The sequence below is a fragment of the Mesoplodon bidens genome, assembly GCF_964165515.1.
Source record: "Mesoplodon bidens genome assembly, chromosome: 13".
In the NCBI taxonomy this organism is placed as follows: domain Eukaryota; kingdom Metazoa; phylum Chordata; class Mammalia; order Artiodactyla; family Ziphiidae; genus Mesoplodon; species Mesoplodon bidens.
Genome location: NC_138169.1, coordinates 66214597 through 66235194, shown reverse-complemented (window position 1 = coordinate 66235194; position 20598 = coordinate 66214597). Strand labels below are relative to the sequence as shown.

Here is a 20598-nt window from a genome sequence, read left to right as displayed (position 1 = left end):
GAGAACACGGGTCCCAGTGCACAGTGAGAGACCTCAGACCGCTGTCCAGAGAGTGGGACCCGGGCCTCTGGGTGAGGGAGTGGGGGGCACTCAGAGCAGCACTGGGCCGGGCAGCAGGTGGTTCCAGGAGTGGCGGAGGAGTGCTTAGCAGTGCAGCCGAAAAGTAGGCAGTGGTTGCAGGGAGGGCCAAGGTACAAATATTCAGCAGTTTTGAAAGTAACTTCCCCAAATCCCTAGACTTTGAAGCCTTGGGTATCCCCGGGGCAGTAGGGATCCCCAGACCTTTCTGTTCAGTCTTCCTACAGAATGCACGCTGCCTATGTTACTTTCAAGAAGCTAAGGGGAAGTAAAATCCGGCTGTTTATAGGGATGGTCTCTGCCTTACGCTCTGTGGTGCCTTCTGTTTGGGTTTGTAAAATGAGGTGATTTAAGTTGAAGACTGTATCCAACTCCAACTCCTGCCAGACACCCAGAATGTATTATGCACCTACTGTATGTCTGGTCTTGAGGGGAAGACCCTCAGGAGTGGAGGCAGGGGTCTCCCTGCCGGCCAGCAAAGGGTGAAGAGGGCCAGGATGGTGCTGGGGAAGAGCTTGGCCTGAGTGAGGCCGAGGGGCCCGCAGAGGGCTGTAGGCAGGGACCAGAGCCCAGCAGGGGCAGCGGAATGACAACACAGTGACCTCAAGGGCAGGGCTCACTGAGTCAGAAAGAGTGCCGAGCTGCACGCAACCCCGGCAGTTCGGTTAGGTCCTTGCTGCCCCATCCCTGAGGCTCCTTCGAAGGGAAGGTCTGAGGATAAGCCTGGGTTTCCGCTAGTCAAGCTGGTGGGGACTCGGAGTGTCCCGTTGGATTGGGGGTAGTACTGTGAACGTGACACTTTCAAACTCACTGGCCGCCAGTCACAAGTATAGCAGGGGAGGCAAGCTGAACAGCAAATTAGGGAGTAATACAAAACCCCACCGTGTAGTCACCATCTTCCGCCAGGTTTAACCACTCTGGGAATTCGGGGTCATTCAGCATAATCTGATTCAGCTTCTAGTAACAGATGGATTTTTAACCAATAGTTATTACTTTTGTCAGGTCATGAAACTGTGCAGTTAAAAAGGGTGCATGGAAATCGTACTGTAAATCTGACTTTAGAAAACAGGGCAGCCTGCTGCACCCTTCTAGCAGCACCCATGGCTGTGACCTAAGCAGGTTAGGGATTCCCATGGAATTGGTCGTACCTGGGCAGCTTGCGTTTCTCGGGAGCCATCCTGTTGGATGTGGAACTGCCTCAGATACACTCTGCAGGGTGAGAAAGAATCAGGAGATCGTGCTGTGAAGAAGTGGGTTCTGCGACCCCCATGCGACAGGCCACGAAGCCAAATGAAGTCAAAAGCAGCCATCGGGAAAATCACTTCTCCTGGAGAAGACACCTAGTGGCAGGCGGGACCAGTGGGCTGAGATTTAGATGAGAAACGTGGATTCGGGGTAGCCATGGACTGAAAGGGGCAGCACGCAGGGTGGGTCTCCTCAGCCTGTGATGGGCGCCAGAAGCTGCACAGGAGGCGTGGGGACCAGGACAGCAAAGTGCTCCGGATTCCTCCAGGTGGAAAAGCTTCCTTACAGTCATGAATTTATCGTCAGACCCAGACTGAGCCGCAAACTACAGCTGCTCCTCAGTAACCACGGCCAGGGGAGAGGGTGTTTGCTTGTGAAAAATGATAGTTTCCAGGCTGCTCGTAACAAAACTCTCCTCCCCCAGCGCTAAGGCTGCTGCGGATGCTGTGGACATAAGCGTGTCTATGCCGAATTCAGACCCCGAGTTCCCTGCCCTCCCCACGTCTCGGTCATCAGTCCCTCCCTCCTGGAGGAACAAACTGATTAGGGGTGATAGGATTTGAGATGTCAGTGCATGTTTTCTCATAAATCACATACTTGCATTTTAGCAGGAATTTTGTGAAAATGATGCTTTGACCCCTGGAAGTAATTCTAGTGAATGAAGATACAGACACCGTCTCAGGTTGTGGAGACTGTGTTAGGGACCCACAAAGGAAGGCCTGGGTCGGGGAGGCGAGCTCCGCCCTGTTGACTAGGATTCTCTGTTTCATGGAACCCAGCCTGCGGAGCCGACGGGGATGGACCTCGCTCGACGAGGCAGGAGAAGGAAAGCAGCCTGCAGACGGGGAGGTGGATACCCTTGTGTTTCCTGACCTGGGCAAGGCTGCTCTCATGAGAGTTTACTGTGGATCAAGACCAAGGGCTTGTGGTTTGCTAAGACGTCGCCCCAGAGGCCACAGCTTGTGAGCAGCTTTGAAGCCTGTGGTGGAGGCCGGGGAAGTGCCTTTCCCGCATTCATCCACCCTGCGAACCCCATGTTCCCTTCAACACACCTCTGAGGGGGTCGAGCAAGCACTGAGATCATCTCCCCGGATGACAGGGAAATGGAACCACTGAGAAGAAAGTTTCAGGGGGAAAGCATGCCCTGGGCAGCTGTGTAAGCAGGGGTCACATGAGGGGAGAGGGGTTCTGAGCAAAGGGAATGTCACGTTCACAGAATATGAAATGGTCCTATCTGTCCAGAGAGAGCCCATGGTGGTGGCAGGCGAGGGTGGGAGGAGGAACCGTCCAAGGATAGGAGGCTCGGCCTTGCCTGCGCAGCGAAGGCGTTTGGACTTGACTCTGGGGGCTCTGGGGGTGGAAGGGTGTGAAGCGGGGCAGAGGTGTGATCAGATGTGGCTCACTTTTCTACAGGTCTCCCTGGCAACTGTGTGAAACGTAAGCTGGAGAGAGACTGGAGTCCGCAGTGCCCTGGCAGCGCTGTGCTTGTCCAGCCGGGGGGAGATGCTGAGGGTCTAGGCAAGGAGCGGAGGGGCTGAGGAGGGAAGGCAGCAGTGGTGAGGGCCTCGGAGGCCCTGCATCTGGCAGTGAGTTGTTGCTTAGAGCAGTTTCAAGGAAGTTGTCTGGGCCGAAGCCTGATTTCAGTAACTTGAGGAAAGAATAGGAGGTGAGGCAGTGGAGATGGCACATCTGAATTCCTTTCTGGAGGCTAAGCTGTGAAAAGGAGGAGGTGAGAGAGAGGAGAGGCGGGAGAGGCTTCCGGGAGAGGGAAGCTGGGCGGATCCAGGTCTCCAGGAGGCAGGAGTGCGTGTGCAGGATGCCGGCTAGGGGGAGAAGCGCTCCCTCCTGTGAGAAGGGCCCGAAGGATCGAAGGGCTGTGGATGCAGCTGCGTTTCTGGATGTAGAGCAGGAATTTGAAGTTTCCTGCTTGACGGCCGGCTTCCCTATGAGGGAGGAAACGAGGCATCTGCTAAGATGCAGCAGGGTTAGAAGCTGAAGAGAACAGAGGAGGAGGGGACAGGGTGTCCTACAAATACGGACGAGCAATACCGAGTGCGGAGATGTGTTTACTGAGGTCAGAGATCATAAAGTGAGATGTGGGAGTTGTCGGGGTCAACTCTCCCCTTCAATGTGGGCACAGTGTCTTAATCCATAGCAGTGATGCTCACAGTGAAATTTGATTTTATTTTCTGGCAGCAATACTAAATTATATTAAATTATCAGCAGGAGTCGATTAAGGGAAGAGGAGCTGACATGTGATCTTAGCCAGCCCCCCAGGTGTGGGAAGAGACAGGATGGGTCGTTGAGTTGTTCTAGAATTAGCGTCTCGCTGAGCACGCGGAGAGGCTGTTTTGTGGGGGTGGAAAAGTAAAGGCCCGGAACTGGCCTTGGAGGAGATGGCTGCCAGGTGGGGAGGAAGGAGCCACCTCCGCCTAGAGCTGTTAGGACAGCAGAGTCCTGGAGGCCCAGCTATCGCAGGAGGATTCGGGGTTGATGGGGGCAGGGTCATTCGAGAGGGCATCAGGGAGCCCACGGAGGTAGTAGGGGATGGAGTGAGATAGTGACCGGGGAGGCGGCAGTGGCCCCGGAAGACGGGACAAGGAGCAGAGATGGAATAACTGGCTTTGGGGTCCTTAGCAGTCAGCTCTTGTCAGCTGTTGGGCTGGGGCAGGCTTTGGCCCCTGGCGATGTCCCAGGCCAGTGATGGCAGCCAGACATCTTCAAGAGAGAGTACAGTTTCCGACAAGATTCCAAGAGCACCTTGGTGAAAAGTTGTCCTGGGCCCCAGGGTGTATACCCCAAGCTGTTGAGGGGCTTAGTAAGTCTGAGAACTTTCATTCCCCTCCCCCCCGCCCCCATGTTTTTTCTGTTTTATTTCAATAACAAAGAGTAAAGTCAGGTTTAATGCATTTTTAACAGCTTTATTAAGATAGAATTAATGAACTATACAATTCACCTATTTAAAATACACAATTCAGTGTTGTTTAATATATTCAGAGTCATGCAGCCATCACCACCACAATCAATTTTAGAACATTTTCATCGTCCCCTGAAGAAACCCCTTAGCAGTCTCTCTCCATTCCCCCGCAGCCCTAGGCAACCACTAATCTACTTCCTAGCTCTGGAGATTTGCCTGTCTGGGACATTTCATATAGATGGGGCCTTCACTTGTTGCTGTGACCAGTGGCCAGCAGAGCAGATCAGAGGGACTTGCCCTCTGAGGGACAGTACCCACCTGGATGAGGACAGAGCTGGGGTCCAGGCTCCTGGTCCAGTGCCCTTGGAGAGGAGAGTAAGGAGGCTCGCATGAAGCTGCTGGCAGATTCTTTTTCTTTTTTTTTTTTTTGCGATACGTGGGCCTCTCACTGTTGTGGCCTCTCCCGTTGCGGAGCACAGGCGCCGGACGCACAGGCTCAGCGGCCATGGCTCACGGGCCCAGCCGCTCCGTGGTATGTGGGATCTTCCCGGACCCGGGCACGAACCCGTGTCCCCTGCATCGGCAGGCGGACTCTCCACCACTGCCCCACCAGGGAAGCCCCAAACAATATATTTTTAAATGCTGAATTAAATATATTTTATTTTGTCTGCCCAACACAATTAATAGCCTCCTTCAAGAAGGAGTTTTCTTAAAACTCCTGTGGCACTTAGCACTGGATATTCAGTACTAGTTACACCAAGTTGGATATTGAGAAAAATCTGTTTTCTTACAAAGTATTTGAGAAATTTGTTCTCAAGTGTGTAAGCATTTTTCATATGGCACAGGTTTTATTAATTTACTAAACAAAGCCCTTTTTAAATGGCTAGTGAAAGGGTCACCTTCAACCCTGCCTGATCCAAATATACAATCTAAACCAATGAAAAGGGCAAGTCAGTTGGTGGCCCATAGCTGAGGAAGGTGCGTGTGCAGTGATGCTGAAGGATGGTGGGTGGTGGGGAGAACCTTCCCATCAGAGGAGGTACCATCTTTCTTGATAATTTGAGTGGTGGTTACAGTGACTCCGTGTTGTGTTTTCAACAAAGCAAGATGCTTTTTCACGTCTGAAGCCATCTCTAAAGATAATAAAAGAGGCTGACCTTCAGAATTATTAATGTAGTAAATCTCTAACTTTAAGTTTGGGAGAGGTAGAGGTTAGTACTGCGTAGCTCAATCACCAGGTACTTAGCACCCAATGCATGGCTGGAATCCAATTTTAAGTTCTTTGAGGGACAGGAAAAAAAAAAACAGTAAGTCATACTTCCTGAACCCAACAAGCTTACTTTACAGTTTATAGAGACAAGACAATACACAAAAAGCAAATGATGAACAGTATTAGGCAGTGCATGTGTAAGAGCTAAATTGGAAGGATTCCAAAGTGAGATCAAGGGTGGTCAGGAAAGGCTCCAGAGAAAAGGACAGACTCGAGCTGAGCCAGGACACTGGTATTCAGATGACCCTAGAGAGAGACAGTGGGCTTTCCTGCTGCAGGAGTTGACCTGAGTGAGCAGGAGCTTGGCCCTGGAGGTGGATGTGGTGTGTTCATGATCCTGAAGTCACTGGCCCCACCAGAGCAAAGAAGCATCTTCAGATTTATCCTGTGGGTTATGATTCTACTCCTGTGACCTTGGCCTCCACCCTCTTCCTCTCCCAACTCTTCCAGCGTCTGCCAAACAGCAGGTTCTTTGAGGCTCAGTGCACCCCTTCAGGGTGCCAGCGTACAGGGCATGTTGAGGGTATGCTATGTGGGATCCCAAGTGTTCACGGTTGAATCTGCTTTCCACGTCAAGTTAGGGTCCAGGTCTGAGAGCTGAATCCAGCCTCATGAGGTCAGCTTACTGGAGGACTCCATCACTCTGCCTTGACTCTTGGCTTCCTTTTTCCTCTTCACAAAGCACCTGATTTTGTGGATCCACAGGTCCCCAAAGGAACTGACCAGAACTGGGCTCAGAAGCTCTACGACCGGCACTCCGGCAGCCAGCACTTCCAGAAACCCCGCATGTCCAACACCGCCTTCATTGTCGTCCACTTTGCAGATAAGGTGGGTCTCCTCTTGGTGGGCCCGGTGCTCCTGAGCCCCGTCCAAGGTGGACTCAGGGTTCCTGGGCTAAGAGGGAGCTGACCTTTGAATTCAGAGGGCCTGGGGTCTCTTGGGTGGGGCCTTGTCTCCTCTCCTGGAGCCTGAGAGAGAAAAGGAAAGAGTGGCTCTTCTTCGGGTGGCTCCTTTCCCAGCAGCTGGCGTAAACCTAGAATTTCTCTACGTGGATTGTGTTCTATGTGTGCTAGCCCAGTGCTTCTCAAATTTTTATGTGTGTGCAAGTCACCTGGGGTATTGCTCAAAGGCAAGTTCTAATTCAGTTGATCGGGGGTGAGGCTGACAAGCTGCATTTAGAGCACCCAAAGGAAGCCTTCTATTAAAGGCCATCTTACAGGAACTCCTTTTTAAAAACAATATGGTTTTCCACAAAATGAATATTCAACTCCCTCTATGTAAACCCTGATCACATCTTGGGTTTGCATTTTGGATGAGAACATCTGTGGGTTTCCCATGTACGCACAGCTCTTTTCAGAAAACACTGTGGATGAGCTGAAACTACTGGATAAGCTGCTGAGGGTCCCGGGTCAGGCTGGAGCACTAACTACCGTTTCTGTTTCCTGCCGTGGCTCCAGGTGGAGTACCTTGCAGATAGTTTTCTGGAGAAAAACAGAGACACGGTGTACGAAGAGCAGATCAACATTCTGAAGGCCAGCAAGGTAAAGAGCATCAGAAGCAGGGAAACAGAGGCGGAGTGTCCACGGCCAGAGCCAGACAGGGTGTGGTTGGTGCCGTCCCCACTCTGGAGGGGCCGAGGCAGAGGTGTGGGGCAGGGGGAGGTGAGGGTTCTGTAGGTTATTGTCTGAGAATTTGAGAACGACCTGATGGAGGGAAGAAAGCGAGGGATGGCAGAGGTGACTGGGAAAGGTACCAGCTAATGGAAGGACAGGGGAGCGGGGGGAACAGGAGAAGTGACAATGGGAGAGACAATGGTAGGTATAACTGTGAAAACATTGCTGGCATCCATCGGGTCATTTGTCCTCCACCTCCTACGTGCAGATGTAAAAGTACTTAAACCCCTTCAAATCCTAGTATCAGTGCGTTTAATTTCTGCTTAGCAGTCTGTGGAACTTCCCTATGGCCAGAAACTTAAATGGAATAATAGGATCCAAGGGACACTTAAATCTACAATTATGGAATGTTACTTTCTGTTATCTCCGGAATTTCAGTTATTTCCTTCTCACGAGCATGACAAAAAGATAGCCAATATTGTGTCCATTCTACAGGTAGAGGGAACAAGGCACTGATTCACCTAAACAAATATTTGTTAAGCACATACCTTGTGAAGCACTGCCCCTAAATGCACCTTGTACAAAGGTGAATAAGATAGATTCTACCCTCTAGGTGTTTACATTCTAGTGGGCAGAAAAACAAGCATACAGTACCTAAAAAGAGAGGAGGTTTGGCTGGGGTGGGGGGTGTGGGGAGCGCGAGCCCAGCCATTACAGAAAGCCACCCCGCTGATGCAGGTGCCGTTGCTGGCTTCAGCCCTTCAGAGGGAACCCAGAAAAGGACTCTCCAGGATTTAGGAGGATTCCTACCAGACCACATGGTATTGAACTCACTGCAGAGGCCTGATAACACTAGAAATGGCAGATTAATTTCTCTTTGTGATAAGCTTTAGATGAATGCAGTAGGGTGAGATGATGGAATGGAGAAAATACACCCCGCAAAATGGACCCAGGCACCTAAAGGCAAGTAAATCACGTGGCCCCGAGGCCAGGGTTTTAGGGAGGATTTGAGTCAGTACCAGCGATGTGAGCGGCCCGGGGCAGATCCCGGCCCCCGTGTCATCTCCCGATATCTGGAGCATCAGGGAATTAGTCGTCACTAAGACAAATTTGCTTGGGTAAATGTGCATGTCAGTGCAAGATTAACCCCTCAGCTTGCCAGGTGTCCAGCCCTCTAGTCCATGGTGGTTAACGTGGCTTTTTCCATTCTTTGCAAGGGAGGTGGGGAATGGGAGAAAAGCCACAGGGAGAGAGTAGAAGTGGATGGTTTGAGCCCTGAGGAGCACATGTCCTCATTGTGTGCGTCTTAGAAGTTAGACGCCTGTGACCTCCTGTTACTGTGACACTGGCCTTAGAGGGCTGAGAAACGTTTGTTACAAGTTTCTCCTTTCGGGTGGGAGCACAAGTGAGGGGCATGCAGCATCTGGTTCTGCCATTAATTTTTGTCTTAATTTGAGTTTCTCTTAGGGATCCCAGAATCTAGAAGGAAATCTCTCACACTCGCTCTCCAGCAGATCATCTGTTATTAGTCACTGAGATTTTTTTTCTTATTTTTATTTAACAAACTTTATTAAATATTTGTGTGGTATGTAGTAGTAACAAATGTATATAGTTAACCTCACAGAACTTACAGTCTAGTGAAAAGATATAGAGTTTAATCAAAAATTTGGGTAATGCTGTGAAGGTCAAGAAGAAGGTTCTATGGAAAAGAATAATAAGAATGTGCTGGGAGTCCCCAAGGTCACCCCCAAATTGAACCATTTGCTAGGAAGACTCACAGAACTCAGCATGCTGTAGTACTCATGGCTATGATTTATTACAGCGAAAGGATACAAAGCGAATCAGCAAAGGGAGAAGGTGCATGGGATGAAGTCCAGGGGAAGCCAGGTGCAAGCTTCCAGAGTCCTTTTCCACTGGAGTCGCACTGAATATACTTAATTCCCACAGCATTGAGTTGTGATGATGCCTGTGACCTGTCTACCAGAGCAGCTCACCTGAGCCTGGGCATTTAGGGTTCCCTACTGAGAGTCAGTGACATGGGCACCCTTTGCCTAGCACATACCAAAATTCCAGACTCCCAGAAGGAAAGCAGGTTCATTCAGCATAAACCATATTGTTTGCATAAACAGTTTAGGCTCAGTGAGCCATTCTTATCACGGACTGCTGAAAACCCTCTCAAAATCCACATTTCCAGACGCCAGCCAAGGGTCAACCTTGTAAGCAGGCCTTTTTAGGATGGCAGTCTCAGGCCTGCCGTGTTAGCTCTTTTCTAAACAGGGGTATCATTGTAGATTGGGTTTTTATTAGAAATGAAATATAGGCTTATAAAAATTCAAATAGTATGGAAATATGTAAAATGAGAGTATTCTCTCCCATTCCTGACCTCCCTTTTCCTGAATTCCCATAGCTAGATCTTAGATCCTATAAGTAAACCCATAGTTTTACTTAAAGTATTTTTATCTGGGGGGAGACCTATTAGCTGATGATACAAACATACTGGTACATCTTTTTAAGATTGAAATGGAGACTTCCCTGGTGGCGCAGTGGATAAGAATCCACCCGCCAATGCAGGGGACACGGGTTCGATCCCTGGTCCGGGAAGATCCCACATGACGCGGAGCAACTAAGCCCGTGTGCCACAACTACTGAGGCTGCGCTCTAGAGCCCGCAAGCCACAACTACTGAAGCCCATGCGCCTAGAGCCCGTGCTCCACAGCAAAAAGGAGCCACTGCAATGAGAAGCCCATGCACCACAAGGAAGTGTAGCCCCCGCTCACCACAACTAGAGAAAGCCTGCACACAGCACCAAAGACCCAACACAGCCAAAAAAATTAAAAAAAAAAAATTTTTAAAAGAGACTGAAATGAATTGCATTATACATTATCCTCTCTAATTTTTCACTTACCGTTGTATCTTGGCCATCTTTCCACATGAGTACATATCCACTTCTTTTCTTTTTTTAAACAGCTGTTGGTGTTTTGCTAATTCAAATAATACTGCATGGAATGCCCTTTACATATATCTTTGCTTACTTGTATAGTTATGTCTGTAAAATTTTAGAAATGGAATTGACGGTTCAAAGAATGTACACTTCAAAAGTCTAGAGGTATTGCTAAGTTGGAGTGTAAAGTAGGTCTGTGATCTACTCTTAAATGGTACTAACTCCTTTCTATTCCCTGTCCACCTGCCACAACTCTAGCCTCCCCCTTCACCAACTAACATTTCTAAAGAACCAGTGACCTTGTTGTCAGACCCTTCCACCCCCATCCCAGCAAACCCTCAGAGGTGCTGTGATGGTGGCCAGCAGTACTCAGAGATGAACCGAGAGAGGCTTCTAGGCCCACCAGACCCCAGCAGGAGGAGGGAGCGCTGAGAACTCTCCACCCTGGACCCATTCCAGATATCCCAGAGGATGGAAAGCAGAGATCGACACTAGGTCACTATAAACCTACAGATGGGATTTCCACAGACTACAGCTACGAATCAGAGTGATCAGAAATGTGTTTTAAATCATTTGGACAGATGGACACCTCTGGCGACATCTGTCATTGTAGCATTTTTAAACCTCATAGTTTAAAATGAGCCTCTATCGTTTTCTTTAATTTTTTTTTCACAGTAGTCCCCCAAGGTTTATGTTTCTAAGACGCACTTAAAAGCAGAGAGAAAAATAAAGACCTGGAAAGATGCAAGCCTATGGTATCCAGTTAATGCCCAATTTTTTTATTGGTTTTCTTCTCACTAAGCATAGCTAGATCTTAGATCCTGTAAGTAAACCCATAGTTTTACTTAAAGTATTTTTATCTGGGAGGAGACCTATTAGCTTTTTTCTTTTGTGTGGCATCCCTGATAAGAAATTAACAAATTATTGTGAAAAATTAAGCAGCGTGGGATGGAAGACTACCATATACCCTATCAGCCAAAAGGATGTTTGAAGAACTTCCACTAAGAGCAGCGAGATAAAATGGTATTAATGAGAATGTAATTTGTAAAGCCAGTTACATTGCCTAAGAGGCTATAATATAGCTAATTGCTTTCTCAGCCATCAGAGAGCTATAAATAGAGACTTAAGAGATGCCTCTTTGAAACATGATTTCAGGTTAACAGACTGATTTGTTTTAGATGCTAAAGGTGGAGGGTTTTCTTTCTTAGTGTTTACTGTAAAAAGCAATATTTTATCAATCTGAAAAAAAAAATCTCGAAAGGAGAATTTTTTTCTTCTGGGGCAGTGCTGAGTGTAAGTCAGAGAGGTGGGCAGTGGGTCCAGAGTTTATGCCAGCAGGTGCTGGGCAGTGAGGGCCACGCTGGGCCGTGTTCCTAGGCAGGCAGCCCTGATGCCGTCTCTCCACGCCATCCCAGCAGAAGGGATCTCGAGACCAATGTGGTCCAGAGGCCAAGTAGACCATATTAGCCCAAAGCTGCCTACCCTGGGCCATGACAGTCCTGGAGGTCCAGGAGTCAGGATGGAGTAGCTCCAACAAGGCCCAAACTCCATCATCTCCCCCCATCTCTCTTCTCCCTCATCTTCAGCTCATCAAGGGTGACAATGCATGCGTTCCATTGCTTTCCGTGCTGCTAGCTTCTTTACAGGTTATACACACATTTCATTTTGAGCAAACACATTTGCTTTAAATTTTTTCTTAATTTATTTTTTATATAATAGCCTTTGAGTCAGCATATATATAACATTTGCTTTTAAGTGTTTTTGGAATGCTTCCTGTTTAAAATCAGTTTGTACTGGTAGTTAAAATGCCTCTACCAACATTTAGAATAAATAGGTAACTATGTAAGAGAGAACTTTAGTCAGTAAAACAATATAATCATTCTCTGCAATCCAGGAAGGTCCCCCTTTCCTTCTTTAAACAAATGAAGTGCTGAGACTTTTCCTCCAAATCCTCTTTAAAACCCCTTTAAACAGAATATTTCTTACCTAAAAGTTTGAGATTCTTTTTTCCCCCAGAGGGTAGCATTTACCATGTAAAAGAATTGATTGAAAAGAAAGTGTGGTTGTTACTTTGTTTACAGCCATAGCTTTTAAAGATTCCAATCAAATGGTTATTATAGTCTGTCTTATTTTAATTTCACGTCTGTTTTAAAGAAAAGATATTTTATGTTCATATAAATGGAAGTGAATAGGTGTGATTTCCAAGGTAACAGCTATGTATATACCTGTAACTGACATTTTTCTTAAACTGTCAAGTGGTCTTTAGAAAGTGTTTTCATACTTCTTTTAATCCCTTTTCAAATAGATCTGCCTCAGGCTTTTATGGACTTGAGGATATGGGGAGGGGGAAGGGTAAGCTGTGACAAAGCGAAAGAGAGGCATGGACATATATACACTACCAAACGTAAGGTAGATAGATAGTGGGAAGCAGCCGCAGAGCACAGGGAGATCAGCTCGGTGCTTTGTGACCGCCTGGAGGGGTGGGATGGGGAGGGTGGGAGGGAGGGAGATGCATGAGGGAAGGGATGTGGGAACAGATGTATATGTATGACTGATTCACTTTGTTATAAAGCAGAAACTAATAAAAAAATAAATAAAAATAAAATAAAAAAAATTTAAAAAAGAAACTATATACTCAATAAATATGTGTTAAATGAAAGAATAAATAAAGTCATACTATCTAAAAAAAATAAATAAAATAAAATAAAATCTATATATAGACTTGAATAGCAGAAAACACGAAAGCCAGTACCTGTAGACACTTTGAAATAAGTGACAAATAGTATCAGGGAAGTACTTGGTTTGTTTGAAGGTTTTATCTAAGTGTTTTCAAGACTGAAGGGAGGGGCTTCCCTGGTGGCGCAGTGGTTGAGAGTCTGCCTGCCGATGCAGGGGACATGGGTTCGTGCCCTGGTCCAGAAAGATCCCACATGCCGCGGAGCGGCTGGGCCCGTGAGCCATCCCCGCTAGGCCTGCGTGTCCGGAGCCTGTGCTCCGCAACGGGAAAGGCTACAACAGTGAGAGGCCCGTGTATCGCAAAAAAAAAAAAAAAAAAAAAAAAAAGACTGAAGGGAGTAAATTTTTAGAAGGGCCCAGGTGGAGCATGTGTCTGAGGGCTGCCCTAGGATGAACTGTAGCACTTTCATTACTGGTCGGTCAGCTGGTAAATAGACTTTCCAGTCACTCTAAGAGCAGAACTGGAGTTAGTCAATTAAAAAAAATTTTTTTTTCTCTCTCACTCAGAAATATGTTCCTTTGCGTGAATCCTTTTTCAAACAAGAGCTTGGTAACTCCTTTTCCTTGGGACTTGGGGACACTCCTGGGACAAGGAGGTCCGTGTCTGGCCCAGCCCCCTTGTCCTGGTCTTTTACTGCTGCCTGCAGCCTGAGGTTGCACATGGTGCCTGTCGGTCCTTCAGCCCTGTGGTCAAATTAGATGTCTCTGTACGTTTACTGAGTTTATCATACAAATTCTATATAGAATGTCAAACCTGCCCCTCCTCCCTAAAGTCCCAACAAACTCATCTTCTTCTCCATCCCAGGGACCCTACCACTTCCAAATGCGGTCTCAATAGCAGGGACCTACAATTAAAACATAACTTATAAAATAAAATTCAAATTCTACAGACTAAACCTTGGTTGTTCCCAAATCATAGCACAATGCCAGTGTAGATTAAAATCTGCCTTGAGTTCAAGTTTTCCTTTTTTGTTCTTAAGTTATAAATCCTTTAATATGTCAAATTAAAAGAAAAAGGCATAGCTTTTCTGATTGAAGCAAGAGAAAGGGGCTTACGTTTTAAAATACCCTTATAATTAAATCCGATTTCAAAGTTCCTCCTGTGGTTCTGTTACATGCTCCTGACCTTAGAAGTTAACAGATTTTTCACAGAAAAAAGCTACTACTAGCAATTTCAGTACATTAGACCCCTTAAACAGTGTAGTCATGCAGTTGATAACTTCTACCCAAGACTCAAACATCTTGGAAGTCTATTTCTGAAAGTATATGAATTAGAATAATTTAATCAGTTTATATATTGTTTAGACTTGGCTGACTGAATCACTGATGTCTTTAGAATGTGAACCTGGCTTCAGCCTCCCATTAATTATTTCCCTATGGAAATTTCTAGGCACCACTCTGCCTGGGCACCTGACCTTTTCTCACGTGTGCCTTGGCTCTCTGGCACCAGTTTACAGAGTCCCCATGCCTGGGCTGTCCTCTCCCCCGACCCCTCCAGCCCCTACCCCTGTTCTCAGTTAATATGTGTGATGGTGGCTCTCTGCCGTGGACAGTGAGGACCAGCAGGTCTGTAAACGGGGTTACTGGGTATGGTTTGGATTTAGAGAAAACTGGCTGTGGGGTAGAATGTGTTTGTATGAATGTATGCCTGGAGGTAGGGCACTCGAGTTTTGTAGGTGACTCTAGTGAGAGTTACCTGAGAGAGCTCAGGTAGACCTGAACCAGGGCAGTGACATTCTGGTTGATCGAGAAAGGACTGCTGAGACTTAACCACGGACAGAACTTGGTGATTGATGGGGATGAGAAGTAGGGTGATGGCAGGATCTCTAACCTAAATGTTGAATTTGGAGTTTCCAGCGGAACACCCAGAGGGAGGAGAAGCAGGATATTTAGCAGATGGTTGGAACTATGGACCACGGTAGTGGAAGAAAATCAAGATGTAGAGACGGGCTTGAAGGTGATAGTTGAAGCCATGGGCATGAAGGATACTGTCCAGGGAATGAGTGTTAGAAAAGTTAAGTGGTGAGGGTGCAGTTTTGGGGATCAGCCACTCAAAGGAGAGACGTGCAGAAGATGGACCAGTGAAAGGTGCTGGGAAAGAACACACTGGGAAAAGTAGGCAGAAAGTCGGAGGAATGTGGACCTGCTGAATCTCAGGGAAGAGGTCTTCAGAGAGGAGGCCCAGCTCAGTGCTTCCAGCCCTGGCTCATCCATTAACCAACAGCCCTGGGCGAGCTGATGCCACCCGCCGTGGTTGCTGTGGGGTGACTGGGGGTTGAAGCAGGGTCTGGTAGGTCCCTCCTCCCAGAGCTGTCTTTCCTCACCTGCCACAGGAAGTTGAGGGTTGATCTTTATGGTTCTTCCAGATTTAAATTCTCTGATTCTGTTTCCTCTTCAACTCAAAAATATAACTTCCTCAGGCATCTGTACTTTCACAATGTAGACAGATTTTTCATATATGTATATATATATATACCCCCAATAAAACTAATAAAACTAGATCATGTATGAGTGCTTATTCTATGCCGGGCACTCTTCTCTGTACTCACGTGGATTATCTCCTTTAGTCTTCTCTTCAGCTCTCATCCTCCATCAAGGGGGAAGGCTAGGAGGCTGTAGGTTCAGCAAGCCTAGGGCTCAGAGCCCAGCACAGACCTTGGGTGGTACCCAGTTGGCACAGGCTGAGCCTGGGAGAGGCAGACATGAGTGGATGAAGTGATCTGGGAAAGGGTGGTGGAGGAGGCAGGGCCAGACCCTGAGAGACGGGGCTCTCGGGACGAGCAGGTAGGAGAAGGGGATGGGTGTGTTTCAGATAAGAATAACAGTGAGCAAAGGTGGGAATAACAAGCGTGGTGGTTTATGTGACAGTAAAGTGATCAGCTTCATCTAGAGACTGTCATACAGAGTGAAGTAAGTCAGAAAGAGGAAAACAAATGGCATATAATATCGCTTATATGTGGAATCTAGAAAAATGGTAGAGATGAACTTATTTGCAAAGCCGAAATAGAGACACAGATGTAGAGAACAAACTTATGGTTACCAAGGGGGGAAGGGGGGGTGGGATGAACTGGGAGATTGGGGTTGACGTATATACAGTACTATGTATAAAATAGGTAACTAAAGAGAACCTACCGTATAGCACAGGGAGCTCTACTCACTGCTCTGTGGTGACCTAAGTGGGAAGGAAATCTAAAAAAGAGTGGATATATGTATACGTATAACTGATTCGCTTTGCTGCACAGCAGGAACAGCATTGTAAAGCAACTATATGCCAATAAAAATTAATTTAAAGAAAAAAGGGGGTGAGTGGGATTCGATTGCAGAGCCCCCGGAAGGCAGACTCAAGGCATTCAGAATCGGCGGGAGGAGATGGGGGACAGCACCGTTATGGGGGCTGTGGGAAGACAGGTGCAGGGGGTGTGACGGACCAGAGCCTGGACACTGAGGCACAAGCATTTGAGCCGCTCTTCTGTTGGGACTGGGAGTGGCTCAGGGTTGGAGAGTGGGGCCTGGGGCTCCTTTTGTTCCCTCCCCACATGCAGGCATGTGGTAGTGGCCTTACAACACTTGATTCTATCCCCAGCATCCACTTCCCCAAGGGATGCTGGCAGGACTCGTTTTGTAGGGGACGGGGGAGGGCTGGGACTCTGTGTCCCACCTGCCCCTCATGCATGGTCTGATCTTCACCCTGGTACACACAGTGCATTAACAGAGAGGAATTCTTATTTAGTCTCATAACAACTCCACATAATGGGTACATTCTTATCCCTATTTTACTGATGAAGAAAATAAGGCTTAAGGAAGTTAAATAACTTTACAAGACCCAGTAATAATAAGTATGGAAAAAGTTAAACAGTTTTCTTAGAACATAGCTACCTTCTACCACACCAGAAGGGAAAGAAGTTTTGTCCATCTTTGTAGGTAAAGGTTAAGTGAGATTGTCTGGGAAAATTACTTTTTTCCTTTCTTTAAATTGAGATATAATTCTTGTACCAAAAGTTTACCCTTTTGGGCTTCCCTGGTGGTGCAGTGGTTGAGAGTCCGCAGTGGTTGAGAGTCCGCCACGGGTTTGTGCCCTGGTCCGGGAAGATCCCACATGCCGCGGAGCGGCTGGGCCCGTGAGCCATGGCTGCTGAGCCTGCGCGTCCAGAGCCTGTGCTCCACAACGGGAGAGGCCACGACAGTAAGAGGCCCGCGTACCGCAAAAAAAAAAAAAAAAAAAAGTTCACCCTTTTAAATTATGTAATTCAGTGGTTTTAGAATATTCACCAAGTTGTACAACTATCGCCATGCTAAATTCCAGAATATTTTCATCACTCCCAAAAGAAACTCTGTCCCCATCAGCAGGCATTGCACTTTGCCCCTCCCTTCGCCCCTGGCAAACCGAATACTACCTTCTGTCCCCTGGACATTTCCTGTAAATGGAATCACACACTGTGTGGTCTTCTCTGTCCGGCTTCTTTCACTTGGCATGTTCCCAAGGTTCACGCAGGTTGTAGCACGTATGAGGCTTCATTCCTTTATATTTTTTGTTGAGTAATATTGCATTGCAGGTATTCACCATAGTCTGCTCATCTGTTCATCAGTTGATGGGCATTTGGGTTGTTCCTGCTTTGTGGGCATTAGGAATAGTGCTGTGCGTGTGTAACGCTCTTAGGAATAATGTGGACGTGTGTTTCCAGTTCTCTCAGGCGTGTATTGGAAAGCTACTTGCAAAGAGTGTAAGCTGCCTGAAGTCCAAGAACCCTTGTTCTCTGTCTTCTTCCTGTGTTTGTTTCTAGCTCCCCCTGGTGGCTGACTTGTTCCATGATGGCAAAGACTCTGCTCCTGCCGCCGCCATATCTTCAAAGATCAGCGTTCGCTCTGCCAAACCCCCCCTGAAAGCCTCCAACAAGGAGCACAAGAAAACCGTGGGCCACCAGGTCAGCCCCAGGCCTCATGGCGGGAGCTGTGGGCCCTGGCACGTGTAGCGGGGCTGCCTCTCTGGAGACGAAGGATGTAGGTGCAGAGTCAGAGGGAGGCCAGAGTGGCCTCAGCATCCGCATCCCCAGCACCCAGCCCCGTCTTTCTGTGCCCTTTGAAGACGGAAACTGCGAAACCTTCTCTTGAGGGAACTGGCAGGAGAGAGAAAGAGGATGACTCCAGCCCCACACCATGCGTCTAATCCCCATGGGGATTGTAGATGTTGCCGGACCACAGACACCTGTGGGCGAGGCCAGGGGTCTAGAGGTGCAGTTGTTGAGGGAGGGGTCAATAGCCTGGGGACCCAAAAACTGAGAAACAGCTCCTGCTGTGGGATTTTATGTCCAGTGTGTCTCCCAAGAGAAGAGAGTGCCTGCTGAGCCCCTGGCAACCACTGACCTTAATACTTCGATGGATTCCCGGCTCTGAGCATTTCCTATAAGGCAGTTAATTCCCGGGACGCCCGGGCACCACGTGTCAGGGCTCCAGGGCCTCACGTTCAGGACTCACGGGCCTCCATTCACAGCGATGGTCCCTCTCACGCTCTTAGCACTTGCTCACCTTATCTCATCTGATCAGGGCACTGAATGAGACATACCCGGGCGGTCTCTCCCCACGTGCTTTGAGGAGCCCCGGTGCTGGGGACGTGGGAGGGCCTTGGTTTTGGTCATGCAGCCAGGCAGCTGTCAGAGCTGGAGTCTGACACCAGGTCCCTGGGTGTCCCCCTGTCCTGGGTTAAACAGTAATGATCTAAGCAATAAGAGCATTGACAGATATTACCACCAGTCTGTGTGTGCTCCTTTTTGTTCCTTATTCATCCACAAAGCGGAAGACAAATAAATCACCAGTCACTGATCTTTGTATCCCCAGTTCCGCACCTCCCTGCAGCTGCTCATGGAGACCCTGAACACCACAACGCCGCACTACGTCCGCTGCATCAAGCCCAATGACGAGAAGCTCCCCTTCTGGTGAGTGCCAGCCTCTTCGTGTGGCCTTACAAGTTCAGGTGCAGCAGGGGAAGGCACAGCCTCTCAGAGGTCTGCAATCTTCAGCAGGATGAGTAGCTGATCCTGCACTCCCCACTTGGTTTATATGCCGAATACAGGTTGTACCTGTCTGCCGTCTGGAGGATTCAGGGATATGAGAAGATCCAGTTCCCCGATCCCCTGTTGCTTACAGTGGTGTTGAATGTGCCCACGAATCCAAGAACCACTTAGAAGTGTGCCGTTAAATGCAGACGTAGTGCGTCTCACAGTGACTGCTCAGTTCAGAGACAGGAGCACGTCCGGAGTGGTCAGGGAAGGCTTCTTTTTTTTTTTTCTTTTTTTTTTGCGGTACGCAGGCCTCTCACCATTGCGGCCTCTCCTGTTGCAGAGCACAGGCTCCGGACGCGCAGGCTCAGCGGCCATGGCTGACGGGCCCAGCCACTCCGTGGCATGTGGGATCTTCCCGGACCGGGGCACGAACCCGCGTCCCCTGCATCGGCAGGCGGACTCTCAACCACTGCGCCACCAGGGAAGCCCAGGGAAGGCTTCTTGATTGAGGAAACATAACCTCAAGCAGTGTGTTAATGCAGATGGTCCCATTTCTCACATCCCCTCTCCTGCTGGGCTTGCGGAGTTACCCACACTTGCTCACCTTCCCCTCACTCTAACCCAAATTCTGCCACTACTCCTACCTTCAAAATTTTCTTCCATTTCTGGAAGAAATGGTTGACCTCACCCAAATCTGGGTAGCAGTGACTCTTCAGTATCTTTGTCATTTCTGGGTTGTGCCAGATTCCAGCCAGCCTTTCTGCAGGCCTGCTGCAGCTTCATTGGCCTCCTCACATTCAACGTGTGTGACACCAGACTCATCCTTTCCCCCTTGAATGTTTCCTCTTTACTTGGTCTCTGTTGTAGTAAATGGCATAATGATTTCCTGACATCTCATCCACCCACCAAACTTCGTTCTTCCAAACCAGAAACCTGAGGTCTCTCTGGACCGGTGCTGTCCAGTAGAACTTTCTGTGATGATGGAACTCTTCTATAATCTGCCTTGACCAACATGGTAGCCACTAGTTCTTGCAATGTGGCTGGTGTGACTGAGAAAGTGAATTCTTAATTTCATTTTAATTACTTACAAGTGGCTAGTGGCTTCCATATTGGACAGCATGACCCTTGATTCTTCCCTCTCCCTTACTCCCCAGGATCCAGTCGTTGTCAAAGTCCCATGGAGTCTACTTGAAAATTTCTCACACTGGTCTCCCTCGTCTCTCCCTTCCACTTTGGCCTTGTTTCAGACTCTCTTCATTTCTTGCCTGGAATACTGCCCTGCGCCTTTAGGATGGTCTCTCACTCACCTCTGCGCAGCCTCTTCTTCTGTTACCCCGAGCCTCCACATGTGCTATTCCCTCTGGCCGGAGAAGGGATATTTTTAAATTTTTCAAGCACTTTCTTCCCATCTTTCTGATTTCCTTTTTGGTCCTGGCATAATTTCTTTCTGTGAAATAATTTATTTTGGCAACTCTGACTCTCAGATTGAATATCTGAACTGCCTTCTGCAATTTGTGTCAGTTAATAAAGCTTGACTTCCACTTATGCTGAAAAAGGTTAGGAAGACAGCGTCAAATCAGCCTTCTCTCAAGCGTGCTGACCGTTCATTCTTCTCCCTTCCTCCAAGTTTCCGAGACACGCTTAGGAATTCCCCCCGTGGGGCATCTGTTTACCAGCTGCCTCCAGAAGAAAGGAGGCTGTTAGACACACAGCATGTGTGAAAGACTTAGATTATGTGTGAAGGTCAGGAGCGGCGTGCTGGGCCCGGGAGACCCCCCAGCCAGTGCGACCTTGGGCAGTTC

General features: G+C 48.1%; 1 protein-coding gene across 1 annotated transcript in view; it reads left to right on the top strand.

Annotated features, from left to right (window-relative positions):
* MYO5B (myosin VB) overlaps positions 1–20598 on the top strand; it is a gene marked incomplete at its 3' end in the record, with an annotated part of 387279 nt that overhangs the window by 277905 nt on the left and 88776 nt on the right. Inside the window, exons 13-16 of the mRNA XM_081252328.1 lie at positions 6216–6338; positions 6968–7051; positions 17582–17722; positions 18633–18730. Of these exons, the coding sequence (XP_081108454.1) occupies positions 6216–6338; positions 6968–7051; positions 17582–17722; positions 18633–18730 (446 nt within the window). The remainder of the gene's footprint in view (positions 1–6215; positions 6339–6967; positions 7052–17581; positions 17723–18632; positions 18731–20598) is intronic.